The following is a 19649-nucleotide window of genomic DNA, read 5'->3' on the forward strand; positions in this document are numbered from 1 at the left end:
GCCTTACTGACGAAAGTATTTAAGTGGATCCTGTTTGGGGCAGGATGGACAAAGCCTAGATAACTGATGCCTTCTTTCCCCTCCACGTTGATCTGTAATGGGTCAGCAGGGAAGGGAGAACAAACTTTTGAACGCTGAGAGGACCGCACTGGTCTTTTGATACTGATGATGTCTCGTGCGACTTATTTTATAAGAACAAACTTAAAGAAATAGCCAAGTCCTCGTGTCTGAAGTGTTCCGTAAGTGCTTTTCAAACTAGTAAGTCATAAAATCCATTTGAAGGGGCTCAGCCAGCATGTTTTATCAGTGAGATAGGACGGAAAGGAATGGAATAGAAAATACCAAAATGGATCACACATTTTATTTCAGTGCTTATATGGCATGTGTTTTACTGGGTGATGAAACTTCTGTGTCTTACTAAGGGTCATGTTGAAAAGAACTTGGAAGTCACTTCCCTATAGTACTCTGTCACTGTCATGTCAGCTCATATTCATCCTCCTTACTAGCCTGCAAACTAACTAAAGTGGGAGTGAATATCTGAGTTACTTTTCACTGGCCACAGAGATTTCCTTAATACCTTATGTGTGGGATAGAGAACCTGTTTAAGATTTACTTCTCACTTTGCTTCTAAGTAAATTTCTAAAATATACTTTTTAAATTATCCAGGGCTATTTGTATTTCTGTTTTGTTTAGCTACTACCAATTTTACACGTAGCCTGGCATTAACATAAGCATTCTTTTTAAACCATCTTTTCCTTATTTTGGGGAATTGTGGCCCAAACAAAGAAGTCACCAAAAATGGCTTCCACGGAGGCTACTGGGCAGATTTAAATTTCTGTTTTTCAAAGAGCTCTTTCAGCTGCTGCTCAGTTGTGGCTTCTTTCTGCTGCATCAGCTCAGCCGTTCCTTTGGTCACTCCCCAGGCGTCAGGCTTCGACATGGAAGGGTTGTATGGCCTGCCGGAGGCTATCCGAAGATTCTCCCAGTATTCTTTCCTGGCCCTGGGAGAACAACACACAGCACATTGGACTCCTTCCTAAGTATCTGTGTCTGTGTGTCACTGAGCTAGGAATACTTCCATAGAGCTGGCTTCAGACTCTTGAGATTACGTCCACTGATACACATTTATTAATCTGGACTACAAGTTTTCGGTTTTTTGTTTTGAATATTTTGTTTATTTATTTTGGGAGGGAGAGAGCTCGAGAGCATGAATGTGCACAAGCTGGGGCAGTGGCCGAGGCAGAGGGAGAAGCAGGCTCCCTACTGAGCAGGGAGCCTGATGATGCGGGTCTCCATCCCAGGACCCCAGGATCATGACCTGAGCTGAAGGCAGACACTTAACTGAGCCACCCAGGCATCCCTCAAAAAATATTTTTAAATTTAACTTTTGGGGCACCTGGGTGGCTCAGTGAGTTAAGCCTCTGCCTTCGGCTCAGGTCATGATCCCAGGGTCCTGGGACAGAGCCCTGTATCAGGCTCTCTGCTCAGCCAGAAGCTTTGGGGACAGGGTCGTGCCTTGTTCTTGCTACATCAGCATCCACAGCAGGGTCTGATAGAGCTGGGCAGAGTCACTGTCCGCTGAACAGAGTGCAACCACTCCCTCTGCATGGGTGGTCATCCTTTCTTCACCCCCTGCTTTATCTCGTGGCTAGTTAGTCCATCAAAACACAGCCCCCGTATCCCTTCTTCTAGAATGTCTTTCTGTTAGGCAGAGAGAGCCATTCTCTTCTCTTACTACTTTTTAAATCTCTGCCTCTACCAAAGCAGTTACTACGGTATAATCCACTGACTTTCTTAACAGTTTTCCCCAGTAGACTATGTGAATCTCTAGGCAGCTCTTCATTTATTTTCCCAGTGCTCTGCATGTTGCCTGATGTAAAGTCTGTTTATTGTTCATCTTCCTCACTGGAGTGTAAACTCTGAGGGCAGAGACCTGTCTTACTCACCGCTGTCTACCCAGCTCCAAGAGTTGTGCTTGGCACAGAACAGGCACTTAGTTAATATTTGTTACATTTAACTTAAATCTTAACAACCAGTTAAGATTGGTTAACTTAAATTAATTGGTTAACTGAATTAACTGAATTCAGAGTTGTTGAAGTTCCGTGTCATGGTACTATCCTGGAGCATGAAATTGCATTTCATTGCAACCTGTGTTATTTATATGTTAAATCTTAAAGCCTTCTCCAGAAATCACTATCTAAGGTTACTCTGTAAACCTCTCTGTGAAACAATTTAAGGGGGATAACTAAGTATCATCATGCAGAAAATTAGCTATATTCTTTGCTCTGACCTCACTTGGACATACTCACAATGGAAATGAGTTTGGTTTGGCAGATACAGTTGAAAAGTTCTTACCTTGCTCTAATCCACGGTTTGGTGTGCATGTCTAAACCACTTCCCCAGCTGCCATGCTTTTCTGAAGCTGGTGGCAAAAATCCCCTTTCTGGGGCCAGCTCCTCTGCAATCGCCCGGATGTGGTAGGGCTCAAATCCACAGCACCCACCAATGTACCTAACCCCCAGGTTGTAGGCCTCTCTGGCATATTTTTGTATATCCCATCTGGTTGCAACTCTGGGCTCCAGTCCTATAATAAATGGAATGAATTCTTCATTTAAAAAACTACTCAAAATAAACAGCTATAATATGCTTGTAATTTTCAACAGCTGAATTAAATAATTTGTCAAGACCTAATTCTTAACTTTCAAAAACCATTAGGTAATTTGTGTCTACACATCCAGTCTTAAATGTTGTTGTAGCCAACTTTCAGATAGTTCCCAATGAACGGTGCCCTTTGATATTCTCACCCTTGTGTAGTCCCCTCTTGTATTATATCAGGTTGGTCTCAGAGACCAATAGAATGTGTCAGAAGGGATCATTAGTGACTTCTGAGGCTGGGTTATACAAAGCACCGTGGTTTCTGCCTCAGTTTCTCTTAATCTCTTAGAATGGCTACCATGTTGTGAGGACACTGAAGCATCACAGTGGAAAGGCCCATAAGCTAAAATACTGAGGCCTCTACAAGAGACCACAAGAAGTGAATATCTGTTCCCAATAGCCAATTAAGGGAGCTTGGAAGTAGATTCCCTCACTCCCTTTAGGCCTTCAGATGACTGCAGACCTAACCAATATCTGGACTGCAACCCTTTAGGGGACCCTGAGCAAAATCTCTCCAGCTAGGCTGCTCCCAAATTCATGACCCATAGCAGCTCTGAGATATAATAACTATTTATTGTCTAAAAGTACTAATTTTTGCAATAATTTGTTCAATGGCAAAAACACAGGTGACTTGCCATTCCTCCATGGTTCTTCTGCATGGATTATTTTGTAATATCTTACTTCTCTGAGAGTCCCTATAAAATATAGTACCTTAGGACTATAGGACCTTAGAATGGAACAGACTGGCTGGGCTCTGGCCCGGGTGACCTCTCTGGTTTGATTTTCAGGTAGACCCATACTTCCCAAACATGCTTTCTCCCTTTTCCCAGACTGCAAGTCTGCCCTCACTTCATCTGCTTGGTCTTTTTGTTCAGATTTGTTACGTAGTGAGCCTGTGATGGTATTGTCTCCTTCCCCCAAAACTCTATAGTATCTGAGCAACATTCAGAACAGGAGAAAAGTGTCTTAGACATAAATTGGTCTGTCCTTCTAATTTTTCTGATGAGGAAACTAAGGTCTAGAAGAACTAATGGGTTTTGCTAAGGTTATATGATTGGGCAACCAAGCTGGACCAGGGTCACTATTTCTGCCAATCTCACCTGGAAGGGCATCGTTTTTTACCAAACTACAGGTAAAAGGTTTAGAAGTCTTTTTTGTCTGGTGGTTCTATCTTTTCCTTCTGCTGTGGTCCAGTAAATCAAGGAGCTGTCTGTAGGGAGGGAAGCTGGGGGCAAGAGATGAGACATGCTGCCATTTGTTTACTATGAGAATGCTCTATGGCTACAGTTAAGGAAATCTGTCCAACATGAAGACACTGAGATGATTTATAAAATGTCTGTCTTACCAAAGGGAAATTCTGGTAGGTCGATAAATCCCTGTTTGTTGCAGTCAGGAGTGTGGTAGGCCAACGGCTGACTCATCAGGTGGGCTTTTAGTCGGGCAGCCTCCAAGCCTTCCTTCATGAGCTTCACCGTTTGTAAACTGATTGTGGGGTCAAAATGGCAGTTCACACCAACGATGGACGCTCCTGCAAGTGGGAAGAACAGTTTAGCTTTAGGGATTCATCAGACAGGTGGGCTCAGCTCTCCTCCCTTAATTAGGGAGCTTTTATTTGGAATAGTGAATTGTAAATACAGCCTTTGGTTCTTGCTTCCTTGCAAACCTGTCTTAGGTTCGGGTGGGGATGATTGCTAATAGGCAGCAAGGGCTCTCTGTGAAAGGTGTTTTGAAGAATCTGTTAAAATGGAAGTGTCATTTATGCACACTTGGGTGTCCCACCTTTTTTCCAGAGACTCATTATTAGAGTTTTTTTAACTCCACATTTTAAATGTCAATTTTTCAGTCTTGGATACAGTAATTTTCCAACACTCCCAGCTGCTCGATTGCACCTGTGGTTATCATACCATTCATTTGGGGAGCAATGGTTCCTTTTATTGGGCCAGTTTACTAATATCACTAATCCAGATTCCAGGAGCTGCTAAGTTGATGCCATAGGTCATAATATCCAGTGTTCAGTGACAAGCATCTCAGTAGTCCTCATTGTGCTGGGTGATCGTTTGCTCCTTCATTCTTGTTCCAATCCTGCCTCCTGTTATTCCTCTGAAAAAAATTTTTTTTCTTTTTTTGGTCAAGAGCACCAATGACCTCAACCTTGGCAAGGCCAGCAGTTACTTCTCTGTTCTCATCTTACTTGATGTCTCAGCAGCATTCAATCTACTGGACCATTCTCTCTTTCATCAACACTCTCCTTCTCTTGGCTTCTCATACTCTCTAGTGTTACTCCAACCTTGCTGGCTGCTTTCTTTGGATGTTAGGTGCTGAGCCCCTGCTCACGGCTGAACCTTTCAATCCTTCATTGTCCCAGGATCTCCATGAGCCATCGTCTCTTCACCTCTCCTTCCTTTCCAGTCCCAGGGCTCTTGGGATCCAGAACTAGATCCAGAACTCCCAAATTTCTCTCTTTAAGCCAGAATTTTCCCTTGGGTCCCAGACTTGTATATTTAATAGCTCACTTAACATCTTCACATCTTCACTTGGCTCTTGAGTACCTTCTCTCTTTCTTCTCCTTCTTTTTTGTCTTTAAAAAATTTTTTTTTATTTTTTTGATGTTCTGCTGCCAGAGTTTCTCTTTCCTTTCTTGACTTCATTACACTAATGAATTAATCATAGGTTGGCTACTTATTGGGTGTCTGTTAGGTATAAGTGTCCTTCTAAGGGGCTGTAGAGAAATAAAAACGTAGGACATGGTCCCTGACATCAAGGATTTCATAATTTAGCACAGGGCTTCCAAAGGTGTGCTCCATGAGAGTAGGCTCTGAGATCGATTTAGAAAGTAGCTATTTAATTTGTCCCTTTCTTGGAGACTACCAATATATATAAACATATCAAGACTCAGAAATTCTGTGTATTGTTCCAATTTTAGTATGTGTGCAACCTAAGTGAGCAGTAAGGCCCTGAGAAACTCTGTTAATTGGTTTAATACAGCATTTTCTCTCTTATTTTTTATTTTTTATTGTGTTTTGTTAGTCACCACACAGTACGTCATTAGTTTTTGATGTTGTGTTCCATGATTCACTGTTTGCGTGTAATACCCAGTGCTCTATGCAATCATGCCCTCCTGAATACCCATCACCAGACTCACCCACCTCCTCATCCCCCTCTTTTATTTTTAAAGATTTATTTATTTGAGAGGGAGAGAGACCGCATGAGCAGGAGGAGCAGGGGGAGAAGGAGAGAGAATCTCAGACTGACATGGGGACTCCCATCTCACAACCCTGAGATCACAACCTGAACCGAAACCAACAGCTGGATGCTTAAGGGACTGTGCCACCCTGGGACCCCTAACCCAGCATTTTCTAAATGTATTTCACTACAGAACCCTACTAATGTTCTCACAGATTAGAAAATGTTGATTGAGGAGATCCCAAATGTGTGGTATAAGTAGAAAGATTTCGTTTGCTGAGAGGAGGGCATGTTCACTTGTGCCCAGTGCTGTCCTAGGCATGGGGGTGCTCAGCCATGAGCCAAACATAATCTCTGCCCTCTTTGATCTTACAGTTTCGTGAGTCAGACATTAAAGAGATAAACAAATAAGGCAAGTGGCAAGTGCTACAAAGAATATATATAGGGTACGCTGATGTCAAACACTGCACCTACCTTGAATGGAATGGTCAGGGAAGAAATAGATGCAGGCCAAGAATCGCTGCCAGTTATCAACGGGGTGATGAAAGCCTTCTCTGGTCTTTTTGAAACAAGTTAACTTGCTTCTTCCCCTCCCCCCATGTTTATATTTCCGGTAAAAAGTTAAGATTATTTAGTTTCATTCCTAAATCTAATTGTTATTGTTAATGACAAGTATGAAGTGAGTTTCATGAAATATCAGGAGTTGGATAAAAATCAGAAATCAAACATAGCCAGTCAAAATCTCCCCATTCCACAGAATGAGCTGGGCTCTTCACTGACATAGAGCAACTCCTTGCATTAAAAATGAGGCAGCTTTGGGCGCCTGGGTGGCTCAGTGGGTTAAGCCGCTGCCTTCGGCTCAGGTCATGATCTCAGGGTCCTGGGATCGAGTCCCGCATCGGGCTCTCTGCTCAGCAGGGAGCCTGCTTCCTCCTCTCTCTCTCTCTGCCTGCCTCTCTGCCTACTTGTGATCTGTCAAATAAATAAATAAAATCTTTAAAAAAAAAAATGAGGCAGCTTTGAAAACAATCTGTGAGTTTTCCTTTATTGAAATGAAACCCAGTGTTACGAATGGAAATTACTTGGGCGCCTGGGTGACTCAGTGGGTTAAGCCTCTGCCTTGGGCTCAGGTCGTGATCTCAGGGTCCTGGGATTGAGCCCCGCATCAGGCTCTCTGCTCGGTGGGGAGCCTGCTTCCCTCCTCTCTCTTTGCCTCTCTGCCTCCTTGTGATCTCTCTTTGTCAAATAAATAAATAAAATCTTAAAAAAAAAAAAAGAATGGAAATTACTTAAAAAGGTAAATTACATGGCCCCTATTTCATCCAAAATTTTTAAAAATTTATTATACCAATTACAAAAAGCAAAACATATCAGGAATTTATGAAAAGGAGAAAACTTCTGCAAAGAAGGCAACTGACTTAAAAGTTACTATCTTAAAACCTCAACTTAGGGTTAAAATAAAATGCACTTTTTCCTCATGCTCGTTTTGATTTACTGAAATTCTTCCTATTTCTAGGTGTTATACCTTGGTCTAGTTGCCCCTTTCAGAACAATGGTATGTGTGTATGTTTTTTTTCTTTATTTTACTTTTTTTCTCTTTAGGAGTCCATAGTGATATTATCAGTACTCCCAGGAAAGTACATTAATGGTTTTCCTTTTAACAAAACAAGTATATAATGATTCGTAGGTGGGCCTGTATTTGTCGTTTTCAAAAGACTCACTAATTGCAAACTGGTTAAAATCCATCATCACCTGCTTTAACCAGGCGCACTGCGCACTCGCCGGGTCTCACGCCGTGCAAATCCCCCTCTGGGCCGATGCACATGGTTGCTGCCACGGGTTTCCCAGATGTCTTCAAGGCTTCCACTGCCCACACAGCCTCTTCAACATGCTCAAAATACTGAAATAAGATCAAATTAAGGTACTTTTTATCTCGTTTCTTCTGAACGATTAGAAAACTTATTTTACTGTGTAATAATTATCACTAAATGACCAGTCTTCAAACTTTTGAGTTGTGGCCCATTAGCATTTTTTGAAACGGAATAGAAGGGTAATTACTGTGAAGTGCAGTCAAAAGGTTTGAAGAACACTTCATTAGATTAACTGAATCAAATTCAGTAGAAGCCCTAAACTGGAAAAAGATTTAAAAACTAAATATTTACTAACCATGATCGGCAACTATCCCACATGTTCCTCAGGAAAGCACAAGGTAGAGAAAATACACGAGCTACGATGTCTCATCTTTTGTCATATATTTGTTTACCTCAGCAATCAAGAAGTCCACATTCTTCTTCAGAAAGACCTCTAGCTGTTGCTGAAATACTTTTTTAACTTCCGTTTCACTCTTGCAGCTGAGGTACGAAGGCGTTTGACTCACGCCTCCTGCCACCAAAGCGTCTCCCTCATCAGCCACTTGCCGGGCAAGATCACAAGCGGCTTCATTGACTTTCTGCCCCTAAAATGAGTGAAATAGGATGTATCTACATTTTCATGCAGAATTGAAACCAAATTATTATTCAAATGTCCACATCTCTGTTGGATATTACCATGGAGAGTTCTAGAAGATGACGGTGATAGAATAGTTCAATTTACCAAGCTGAGCAATTTGCAGTAACAACACCACCACTAATAGTAATGAAAACAATAAATCTAATGATGGTATCTAGGATATTACATACCAAAGCTCTGTGAGAGGATAAAGATCTTTACATAAAAGGATCTGGTATCTTCCAGTGTCTAAGTGGCACTTAGAAGAGTATTTAGCAGATAGTGGTGATGATGATGATTACTTGCTGTCAAGATCAATGAGAATAAAACGTAATTAAGATGACTACAGAATTGGGGCACCTGGGTGTCTCAGTGGGTTAAAGCCTCTGCCTTTAGCTCAGGTCATGGTCTCAGGGTCCTGGTATCAAACCCCGCATTGGGCTTTCTGCTCAGTGGGGAACCTGCTTCCCTCTCTCTCTGTCTGCCTCTCTGCCTACTTGTGGTCTCTCTCTCTGTCAAATAAATAAATAAAATCTTAAAAAAAAAAGATGACTACAGAATTCAAGACTTTTTATCATTATGTATTTTCTTTTTTTTTTTTTATTTTTTATTTTTTTTTTTTAAAGATTTTATTTATTTATTTGAGAGAGACAGTGAGAGAGAGCATGAGCGAGGAGAAGGTCAGAGAGCGAAGCAGACTCCCCATGGAGCTGGGAGCCTGATGTGGGACTCGATCCCGGGACTCCAGGATCACGCCCTGAGCCGAAGGCAGTCGTCCAACCAACTGCGCCACCCAGGCGTCCCTCATTATGTATTTTCTTAATTAACAGATGCATGTATTGCAAGGTATTTTCTAATTACTTAGACATTAAAAATTGACACTTGTCTTCAATAAACCCCAGTGCTGTGGCTCACACAGACTCGTGCAATTTTAGAACTTGGTCTTTTAGACCGCCTTTTAGAGCTCAGTCAGTGAAACCTCTGACTCCTGATCTCCACACAGGTCTCAGTCTGATGGTTGTGAGTTCAAGCCCTGTACTGGGTTCCATGCTAGGCATGGAGCCCACTTAAAAAACAAATGAACAAAAAGCTTCTTTTTCATTATAGGGATTGAGAAATTGTCACTTTGATGGTGTAGGTAAATGGTTTGCCCAACATGACACAGTTGATTATAGCTGAGTCAGGAAAGTTCCAGGATCACTGTGCCCTTCCTTGTGTCTTTGACCTTTCCCTACATTGCCCCACATTAAAAAACGGTAAGGATGTAAGAATTTGTCAGGATACCCACTCAACAACTTAGGATGACTGGGAGAATCATTAATCATTAACTACCTCTACTTTGATATGCTTCATTAAATGCCTTTCTGTCAATTTTGGGGACTCCACCTAAAACCTAAAAGAGTTATTCACACATATCTCATTTCTGTATTATCTAAAAATTATATTCTGAGTTACTGGGAAAATGTTCTTTTTATAAAATGCTAGTGAGATATAGCAGGTGTTTGTTTTTGTCAGGAGAATTAATGCACAAAGTAAGAAATCAGCAATCCTGTATCACACACATCCCATTTCTGTATTATCTAAAAACTCAACATTTTTCTCTATGAGAACTTTGGTGATGACATGTAATGCCTACTGTGCCCATCTAAGAATGCCAAGTATGGCTTTACTCACAGATATTTTCTCTGCAACATAGTTTCCCCTGTTCTCCAGCTTGTCTTCACTTGCATAAAAGGTGAAGGTTTGCATGACATTGGATCCAGCTCTGAGGAACTCTCGATGAAGCTGGCGAACTGGGAGATTGGTTGAGGAAGGTTATTCATGACTATCAGTTTATAACCCATGATGCTTGCAAAAGGCTACCAGATATACAGCTAATGAAAATATCTTCTTTGCACATCCTGAGAGCAAACGAGAAGCAGATCTGGGGCTCTTGCTATGAAGGGGAGGTTATTTCTACCATGGATGTAGGGTGAAAGGAAGAGGGAGCTCCCACAGAGGAGGAATCATTTAACGTTTTTGCTGGGCAGAGGTGGGGAAAAGATTCCCTACAGAGGACCTGAACAAAAAGGAGGAGGCAGCAATAGGTTTGGATTTGGGGGTGCAGCAGGTAGTGTCAGCAGCTGAAGTTGAGGATGTATCAGAGAATTAGTAGGAGATGCAGGTGGAGAGGGGGTACTGGGCCTGCAGAGTACAAATGGTCTAACACATCATCCCAAGGAACCTAGGCTTCAGACCGCAGGTATTGAGAAACACCAGTACTTTGTAAAAATATGAATGATGTCATTAGCTCAGTGTATTTGAAAGATATTTCTGGTAACTGAGTGGAATAAGAATTGGAGGAAGGGTCCTAAGCATAGGTCCATGGATAAATGCCAAATGGCAAAGCTTTCACTGGCTAAAGAAAATATGATGGGGCAGCTCCCCCCATATAACCAATTATATTCAATTTAAGGAATTAACCTTTGCTCTAAAATAGTGGTCCTAAACTCTGGTTGCCCATTAGATACCCCGTAAGCTTTTTAAAAATAATGGATGCTGGGGTCCAATCCACAGATATTTTAATTTAGTTGGAAACTGATTCTTAGCTTACATTTTATTGAGAACCGCCATTCTAAGTGACTGGGAAAATGCTCTTTTTATAAAATGCTAGTGAGACTTAGCAGGTGTTCATTTTCATCAGAAGAATTAACTAAAGTAAGGAATCAGCAATCCTGTATCAGCCCCTGAATCTATTTTGAAATTTCGTTGGCTTTTCAAAGCCAAAGATCTGGGAGTGACTACATTAGAGGCTAGGAAATTTTTAGGACACTGGAGTTCCTAGCCCTTTAGTCTGGCACGTTTGCATCCCGGGGGCCTAGTGAAGTGCAGAGCACATAGGAAGCTCAGTGTGGTTTTAAAGGAACAAGTCAGTGGGGCCAGAAAGCTTCTGAATTTCAGAAAATGGGTTTCTAAGCATGGAATCTCTAGTTCTGAGAGGGAACTTAAAAGCGTGCCTAATGTGGAAGCTTCAGACTTGTTTTAATTAGCAACAGAACCAATGAAAGACATTTTATTAGGAGTCCCTGTTCATGGATCAAACACAGAGCTGCTGTGGCTGGAGCGGGGTGAAGGGCCTATCGATGAGGTCCTTGTACACTAGGAGGAAATGGATTCTAAACAGGAAGTCATCCAGCTGGTCCTTGAGTGGATTTCCAGGGACTGTGTTAAAAAGCCCTGGAATGGTGTGCTAATTGAGCATATGTATATTTTACACTGCATTTTACACCCTTTTATTAGATTTTCCCAGAGGGCAGTGGCCAACTCCTTGCTCTTAATCGATCTGGTTATTCTACGGTGCTTCTTAAAGCTGCAGTGCTTCTCGAAGTGTGACCCAACTGAGACTCACCTGGGGCAATTAATAAGAATTCAGATTCCCCAAGCCCCTCCAAATTCAGCAAGCCTGAATTCTTTGCTGAATTCTATGCTGATTCCACTGGGTGCAAGAACTGCAATTTTTGGCATAGACTTTAGTAGGACAATTAGTCCACTTAAATGAGCCCAAAATACTCAAGAAACAGATGGCCAAGAGATAAATGTGCTGTTTCTGTATTAAGAAAGTCAAAGTCAGTATCAGAGCAGTTTCTCTTGAACTCCTCTAATGTATAACTTTAACAAAAGGTGACTTGTAAGATTGAAGCTTAGTTTAAACTTCAGTTTAAAGCACAGTCTTACTTTATTTACACGGCGGAGTTTTCGCCAAAGTACCTCAATGTTAATACCAGTTTTGCCCGAGAAATATTTCACTGAATTTAACCCAGCAAGCAGACCTTAAGAAACAAACCGCAGATATATTTTAAATTCTCATTCTTGGATCTTAATTATACTATTGTGTTCCTTAAAGCCCTTTAATGCAACACTTCTCAAAGTGTGGTTCACCTTGCTATTGCCTGGGGACAGTTAAAAATTTGTAGGTTCCTTGACCCACTCACAGACCTAATGAGTCCACATCTCTAAGTGAAGGCTGGGAATCTATCACTTTTTTTTTTAATTAATTTATTTATTTTCAGAAAATCAGTATTCGAATCTGTCACTTTTAATAAAATGCTGGTGCAATGAAAATTTGGAGACTACTAAGTTTCCCAAGCTTACTGAATTCTCTTTTCCTTTCCTTCCTTCCTCCCTCCACAACTGCCTGCCTGCCCCTCCCTTCCTCCTTTTCTTCCTTCCTTCCTTCTTTCCTCCCTTCCTCTTTCTTTCTTTCCTTCTTTTAGGGCAGAATACAGTATTATTTCTACTTTTATTTGGAAATATAAAAGTTGTGTGTATTTGCCAGGCTTCATGGTGTGACTGTAGCTCTTTTACTTTGAATACAATTCAGAGCTAGTGTGATTTGAACACAAGATTTCTATACTTCTCCAGCAGAAATAGATACATTACAACCAAGACACTATCAAGAGAAGAAACAATGAATTTAATAATAGACTTGTAGTGTTTCACATTATCAGGCAGTATTTTAACGACTTTACACATAACTTATTTAAATCTCATAACAATCTTAGAGGTAGATGTCAATATTATCTCAGTTTTATAGAAGAGGAAACTGGGTCCCAGAGAAGCTGAGTAATTTCCCCATGGCCACACAGCCTAGTGTGCCAGAATTTCATTCAATTATTCATTCATTCAATTAGTCTGGATCCAGAATCTATTTGCTTAACCTTAAAGCTGTACTGTCACTTTATAGGCTTTGTTAGTTTCTGTCCTTTATCACTGAATTCACTGAAATACACTCTTTAATAAACATTAAAGACAGCTCTTCAACTTGGGTAATATTCACAAGAATTTCCTCCAGTTTCCTCTAAGTCAGCTTCTTTCAGTGTTGGCTACTGATGGCTGTTGACTGAGACGTCTCTAGGAAGTACCCTTGGCCAAAGGGAGCTTCCTTGCAAAGGGCTAAACCCTCTCCTGGGAGAGGGGAGAGTTGGTAGTTTGGATGCAATGCTTGGTCTCTTAGTAGGGAGAGAGCAAAGGTCCAGCTCCCTTGCCTCGATTTGGGACTACTCTGAAGGGCCTATCCAAATCCAGAGCTTCCTGAGGGACTGGCAAGTTGTTGTCTTTAACAACTGCATCACAGTGTAAATGCACTTTCCATTAAAAGTTCTGAGCACAGGGTGCCTGGCTGGCTCAGTAGGTTAAAGCCTCTGCCTTTGGCTCAGGTCATAATCCCGGGGTCCTGGGATCGAGACCCATGTCAGGCTCCCTGCTCAGTGGTGCTCACTGCTTACCCCCCTCTCTCTGTCCACCTCTCTGCCTACTTGTGATCTCTGTCAAATAAATAAAAATCTTTAAGCAAACAAACAAAAAAACAAAAGACTTCTGAGCACAAATCTCCACTTCTGGCCAACTGGCAATGAGCCCCTACCTCGTGATGGGTGTTAGAGTCCCCAACATGCTCTAGGGGTACAGTTGTTTCAAAACTCATGTGTGGTGAGCTGGAATGAGATGCCCTTAGAAGGGAATGTACTAGCAGGTGCAGTAGCTCAGATGGTTGAGAGGTTCAGAGGCAGTAGTAATTATAAGGATTTCAGAATCAGATGGCTATTGTTGGGTACAACTAACATACTAGAGAAAGACAGTGAAAGGTTAAGGGTGATTCATCACCAAATTAAGGCCAAGTATGAAGGTCTGTTGGGTTCCTGGGTGGCATAACAAGAAGCTCACCTTTTGTAGCTAGAGAGCAGAAAATGCTGAGGATCTGGCCCTGGACTAAATTATACAGGGAGCCAAAAGTCAGAGAGGGTGAATTCTCAACCAGGCAAGCCTTCTATTGCCAAAGTCAGGGCCTGATTAGGAAGATACGGCTCCCTGAGATTGGGATGAAGACATATAGGTAGAGTCACTTATGAACCTCAAAAACCTAGATCCACCTTGAGCCCTCTGGACCTGCAGAAGTGGCCCATTTCTCCCTTTAAAGGGTAATGCTTCGTACTTGGTTTAGGCTGATAAAACCCTTGTAAGACAGCATTATCTCCCTCATGTGCCATCTTAGAACCCCATCTTGGCACTTTACCATAAAAGATTTGTGGTCAAAAAAGTGAAATGAGAATAGGCTGTGTGGGTGCAGGTGCAAGGTAGGTAGACAGTTCAATTTAAATAGGATGGGACAAGTATACAATAGATTTAATGAGTTGGCAAATATACAGTGGAGGAGAGCTTATCTACAAGAAGTGATTGTTACTGTAGGTAAGATGGATGATGAACACATGGGGAGAGAATGGATTAGAAATGCTAACATGGAAGGGATGAAGGACTGAAAATATTGATGAGGTTGTAGAGTGGGAGAATTAGAGTGAGCAGAAAAGATAGAAGGTGCTTGTCAGAGTGGGGTCTTTGTAATTGAGATTTCAGGAGTAGACAGTGGTGATGGCAAGATCTAGGAGTGTGTTGCTGAGGTGAAGGATGGAGGAAAAATAGAGTTGGAGATGAGGAGGAGATCAAGGCATTGACAGGAAGAGTCCTAGGTAGACCATCTGCATGGATATCGAGGTCACCCAGAAAGGTAAGGGAGGGAGGAGCAAAAAGGAAGGCAGTGAGCCAGCTTCTAGACTCACCTAAAATGAAGGGCAGGAACCAAGAGGTGGTTATAGGTGATAGCACAGGGAGGACCACTGTGGTCAATCAATGTATGAGTCTGTCCTTACATACCTAGCACAATGCCCAGCAGGCAATAATAAATGTTGGGAAATGTATCATAAATGGATCTGTTTGATGGTATGCTCCTAGACTGGTCATTGCAGTGCTCTTTTATGAGAACTTAGAATAGACCTATGCACCAACCTGCTTCTGGGTGTTCCACAGCAGCCTCTGGGGTCCAGGGGCCTGCTTTCACGTAGCCCCTCTTCTCCAGTGCGAAGACAAACCCTCCATCTCCAATCACAACTTCTCCAGAGTTTAAACGTTCTAGGATGCCCTAAAATTATAGAAAGGAGTTACTTGAGTTTTGAAAACAATTTTCTATTTTTAGTACTTTGGTTATCATATTCTTGAAAAGAATGATTTCGTTAGAATTCTCAGAAAGTACATATATTTATAAATTCATGACTATAAGGCAAACAATCAGAATGCTCACATAATGAAAATATGTGTATACATGCGCTGGGGGTGAGGGTCTTTCAGAACACATCAAAGAATTTAAAAAATTTATGTTTTATTTTGATTTTTTTAAAAAAATTTTTTAATGTATCTATCCATCTGTTGGTCATCTATCTACTTAGAAGGAGCATGAGCAGGGAGGGGCAGAGGGAAAAGGAAAGAAAGAATCCCAAACAAGCTATTCATCCGATGCAGAGCCCCATATGGGGCTTAATCTCATAATCCTGAGGTCATGACCTGAGCCAAGATCAAAAGCGGGAAGCTTTACAGACTCAGCCACAGAAGCACCCCAGAACACATTAAAGTATTTTGAAGAATATGGTGGAAGAATGTTACCGTTGAAGAAATAAGTACAGAAGAATTAAAAGAAAAGGTTTAATTGTAAAGCCTCAAATGAATACTTAGGCACACATTCTTAAAATGGTGAAAGCTAGTCTTCTTATTCTGTTGGTAAGGTGTCCTTACAGTTGTCCTTGATCCCCGGCTGTCTCCCTGGGGGCCTGTGTCAGCCGGGTGGGGGGGCACTTTGATACCCCAGGGTCAAGTATATTTCCTCCTCCCTTGACTCTTTTCCCACCAGCCCACCCATAGTCCTGAAGTCGCTCCAACTGTCTGCGCCATGCATCTGTCCTCCTTCATCTCCCAATCTAGATGAAGGCCGACAGTCTGGACATTCATCCCAGCTAGGGAAGAGAGAGGATTGTCATTAATCAGGTGTTGGAGCTGCTGGTTTTTTTGGTTTTTAAATCTTATTAACAGCCCTTACTCAGTATCTTAGAGCCTCTCTATCCGTTTTTGTTTGGTTTGGTTTGGTTTGGTTTGGTTTTCTGAAGCATGAATGGTACATTTTGTTGTGATCGCAGAAGCCAAGCTGGGGGTAAAAACTTACCATGGCCCAACCAACGAGTGAGCCTTGGAGCTGCGGCGGGACTGGTACGCCTGCACGCAAGAACGGGGCAGGGAGGCGGCCCTGGGGGCTCCGCTGCACCCGTCCTAGCGCGGGCAGGAACTGTCGGACCCCGCCCGCGCGCCTCCCTGGCGGGCCCGCGGACGGCGCAGAGGGGCGCGCACGGCCGTGCGGGCACAGACGCGGGGTGGCCAGGGCACGCCCTAAGGAATCCCCTACTCCCACCGCTGTAGGGAAGAAAAGTCCTGTGTTTGGGTCTAGGAGCCGCACTTCTGGGGGAGTGCTGTGGTGTTGGGGTGCTGGACTCAGAAGATGTTGGGAGTCGTGGGGTTCCGGGGTGTCCTCGAGTCCGCGGTCACGTAGATCTAGGGCGCGCTCGGGATATGGGCAGGGGAGTTGGGGGGAGCTCAGAGGCACCTTGGGAGCCTGCCCGAGAAGTTCTGAGAGCACCTTCTGGTCACAGCCGGGCTCCAAGGACCCCTCTGCGCTTCCTGAGGCTGGGGTGTGGGGCCGGTGGGCCGAGACTCAGAGCCCCCACTGGGATGGAGAACGCCCTCGGGTGCCCCGCAGACTCACCCTCTTGGCCTTTTTGCCCCCAACGGGTGCCATCTTCGAGGTGTCCAGATGGCTGCTAGGCACGGATGCGGACCGACGAGGGGAGTGTACCCCGCGCGTAGCTTGGAGCTGCACCACTGTCGCCGCCGGGCTCTTTATACTGTGCGCTGGGCGCGGGGTGGGTTTCCCCAGCCTTGGCGCGGCCAACGCGGGCCTTGCTTGGGAAACACGCCTCCCCGACTTTTTTTTATTGAGGCCGGCGGTTAGTTGGGAACTTGCCCTACAGAGATGATCGAGACTGTTATCTCAAATCGGTGAACACACAAGGCAAGTAAAATAAGAAAAACTAATAATGAGGTTGCCCCTCGCTCAGGTTTCTACCTTACCTATGCAGGGTCCCTCCCATTCTCCGCCCCCGCCCCCCTCCCACTGCTTACAGGGGTCCCGACCCTGATTTATTTCTCTCTTGCCTGGGCTCTTGCACAGTTACCCACTTAAGACACCGGAGGAGGCCTCTAAGGATTCTATTCATGCACAAATATGTGTCAAAGGTCAGGATACAAGGTTACTGAATGACATTGTGTCCTCCAAGAACTTCAGTCTATAAAGTGTGATCTGTGGGCAATATATCAAGTAGTTTCATAACGGAATACAAATGGAGCGTTCACAGAACGGTCTCTGATACGAACTCTGAATTAGTGGGTATGTTCTGAATGACCTTCTGCTCTTATATCCAAAAATGCCGTGCAGTTTCTAATAATGAAGTAGTTTCTAGTAAAAATATCTTTGCATTATTTAACCAGGACGGACTTCTAATGTCTATATATCATAGTGGAGATATGTACCTTAGCCACTTCAAAATTCAGTTCAAAATCTGTGTGTAAAAGCCTATAGGCACCAGAAAAGCTGGAAAGAGATAGAGATGGTAACAGCGGTTATTTGACGATAGTGAGCTTATGGTGTGCTCTTGTTTTATTCATATATTTTACTATATTTTCCCAAATCTGTTTACAATGAGGACACATAGATTTTAAAATAATAAAAAATATTACTTTAAAAAATGTACAGCATGACTGTAAATATTCTAGAGGACAACTAAAAATTTTGAGAGTTTGGAACCTTTTACCCAAATAAAAGCACACAAGGACATTTTCTATGTGGAGCAATAACTTCCATTTCAACATATGCAAAGAAGAGAATTACTCAAACGAAGGATGAATTAGTAGAAATGTAGTTTCTAAGGTGATGTGCACTCGAGATACAACAGAGAAAGGAGAAAAGTCCTTTTTGTTGTGGTAACTGTCAAGTTAAAATGAAAAGAAAAAAAAAAGTATGGATGATGGATGCATATATTGTAATTTAAATAATGCAGTGTTTCGTTGTCCAGCAAGGATGAAGAGTGAGGTAATGTCCTTCCCAATGCTTTTTTCGACCATTAAAGCAATGGAGTGTCTGAGTATCTAATAGTTTAGTTAATCCATGAACTACTTATAGTTGTATCCTGATGAGTATTGGAATAAAGAACACGTTCCCAAAGAGCCCAGCCGTGGCTGCAGGGAGTAGATGTAGTGGTGGGTACCAGACGCCAGGGGGCGGTATCAGGGCTCTGACAGTAAAAGCTGAATGCAAACATTCTCAATTTCACTGTTCCAAATTTAGCAAAACTTAGGAGAGATTTTAAAGTATTAGCATTTAATTTAAAAACGAATTGTGAATTTTTACTACATAATATAGACACATGGCAAAATTTTAAAAAATCTTTCCCCAGCTGCTCTTCCCAGCACAAGTCCTCCCAGGAGGTAACCATTATTCCCTGTTCTTTCAGAGGAACTTTATATGCTTATCTATACATGTACAGATAAGGATGTGTATATAAACATAGGAAATTTTAGTTATTTAAACACTTGTCCACCTCCAGCTTTTCTAAAATAATTTATGGGCCATTGTTGAAATATTTTTGTTTTTTCCACAGCTTCTCAGTTTGCTATCCTACCTCCCTACTTCCATCCCAATTAGGGCCATCAAACAGAATTCAGTCACCTAGTAGTTCCACAGTTGATAATAATATCCACAATTCACTGTTTACTATGTGCCAGGCACTATATTAGGCCTTTTACATACATGGTATTATTTACTCCTCACAACTCTGTGAGGTAGGCAACCCCACTTTGCCCTCAAGAACTATGAAGTCAGAAAACTAGAGCAGTTATCAGTGTGACTTCTAAATTTCCTTTGCCCCATTCCCAGAGGACTAAGTCCATTTTCATACCACCTGGGGAGTGAGTTCTGTAATAGCTGTTCTTGGGTGGCTGCCCATGTTCTCTGTTCTTTGCTAGAGCAATGAGATGACCAAGGTCGTAGCACTGAAGTCTTTGGCCTCTTCCAAAGCTGTTTAGGATTAAAAGTAATCCCAAAGGGAAGAAGGAGAGTTAGAGCTGGTGATCCATCCTGAATCTTCAGATTTATGACCTTCAAACGGAAGTTGTCCTTCTATCTTCTGCTGCTGCTTTGCTCTTCTTAAAACCCCTTCATTCATTCAATATACCTTTAAATGTTTCACTCATACAGTGTTTCAAACACCATGTTTGCCTAGGAGGTAAAGGAGGTAATGGGATAGTGCCTCCTTTTTTCCAAGGGGGAGATAGATGCCATCTCATGAAACAGGTAAAGTTAAAATGTCCCCTTTATCAATATATAGATGGGAAAATGTCAGGACTTTTCATTTTCCATT

At 42.4% G+C, this 19649-nt stretch overlaps 1 protein-coding gene across 1 annotated transcript; it reads right to left on the reverse strand.

The window, feature by feature from the left end:
* Positions 1-347: 347 nt before the first annotated feature.
* Positions 348-17200, reverse strand: BHMT (betaine--homocysteine S-methyltransferase). The gene is made up of 8 exons (XM_044240507.1): positions 16940-17200; positions 15142-15274; positions 10000-10118; positions 8102-8293; positions 7591-7738; positions 4001-4183; positions 2356-2584; positions 348-1001 (listed from the first exon to the last, which is right to left on the reverse strand). Exons 1-8 carry the CDS (start codon positions 16970-16972, stop codon positions 815-817), a joined length of 1224 nt encoding a protein of 407 aa, XP_044096442.1. The 5' UTR covers positions 16973-17200; the 3' UTR covers positions 348-814.
* Positions 17201-19649: the final 2449 nt, after the last annotated feature.

The sequence above is a fragment of the Neovison vison genome, chromosome 1 (assembly GCF_020171115.1).
Source record: "Neovison vison isolate M4711 chromosome 1, ASM_NN_V1, whole genome shotgun sequence".
NCBI classification, from domain to species: domain Eukaryota; kingdom Metazoa; phylum Chordata; class Mammalia; order Carnivora; family Mustelidae; genus Neogale; species Neogale vison.

What these genes read in the sequence shown, in the direction of transcription:
- BHMT (XM_044240507.1), bottom strand. Translation starts at nt 16,972, where the DNA reads ATGGCACCCGTTGGGGGCAAAAAGGCCAAGAGG. An exon ending in CCTACCAGAATTTCCCTTTG is followed by an intron (nt 2,585 to 4,000) that starts GTAAGACAGACA and finishes CATTTATTATAG; the next exon opens with GACTGGAGCCCAGAGTTGCA. An exon ending in AAACCGTGGATTAGAGCAAG is followed by an intron (nt 1,002 to 2,355) that starts GTAAGAACTTTT and finishes TTGTTCTCCCAG; the next exon opens with GGCCAGGAAAGAATACTGGG.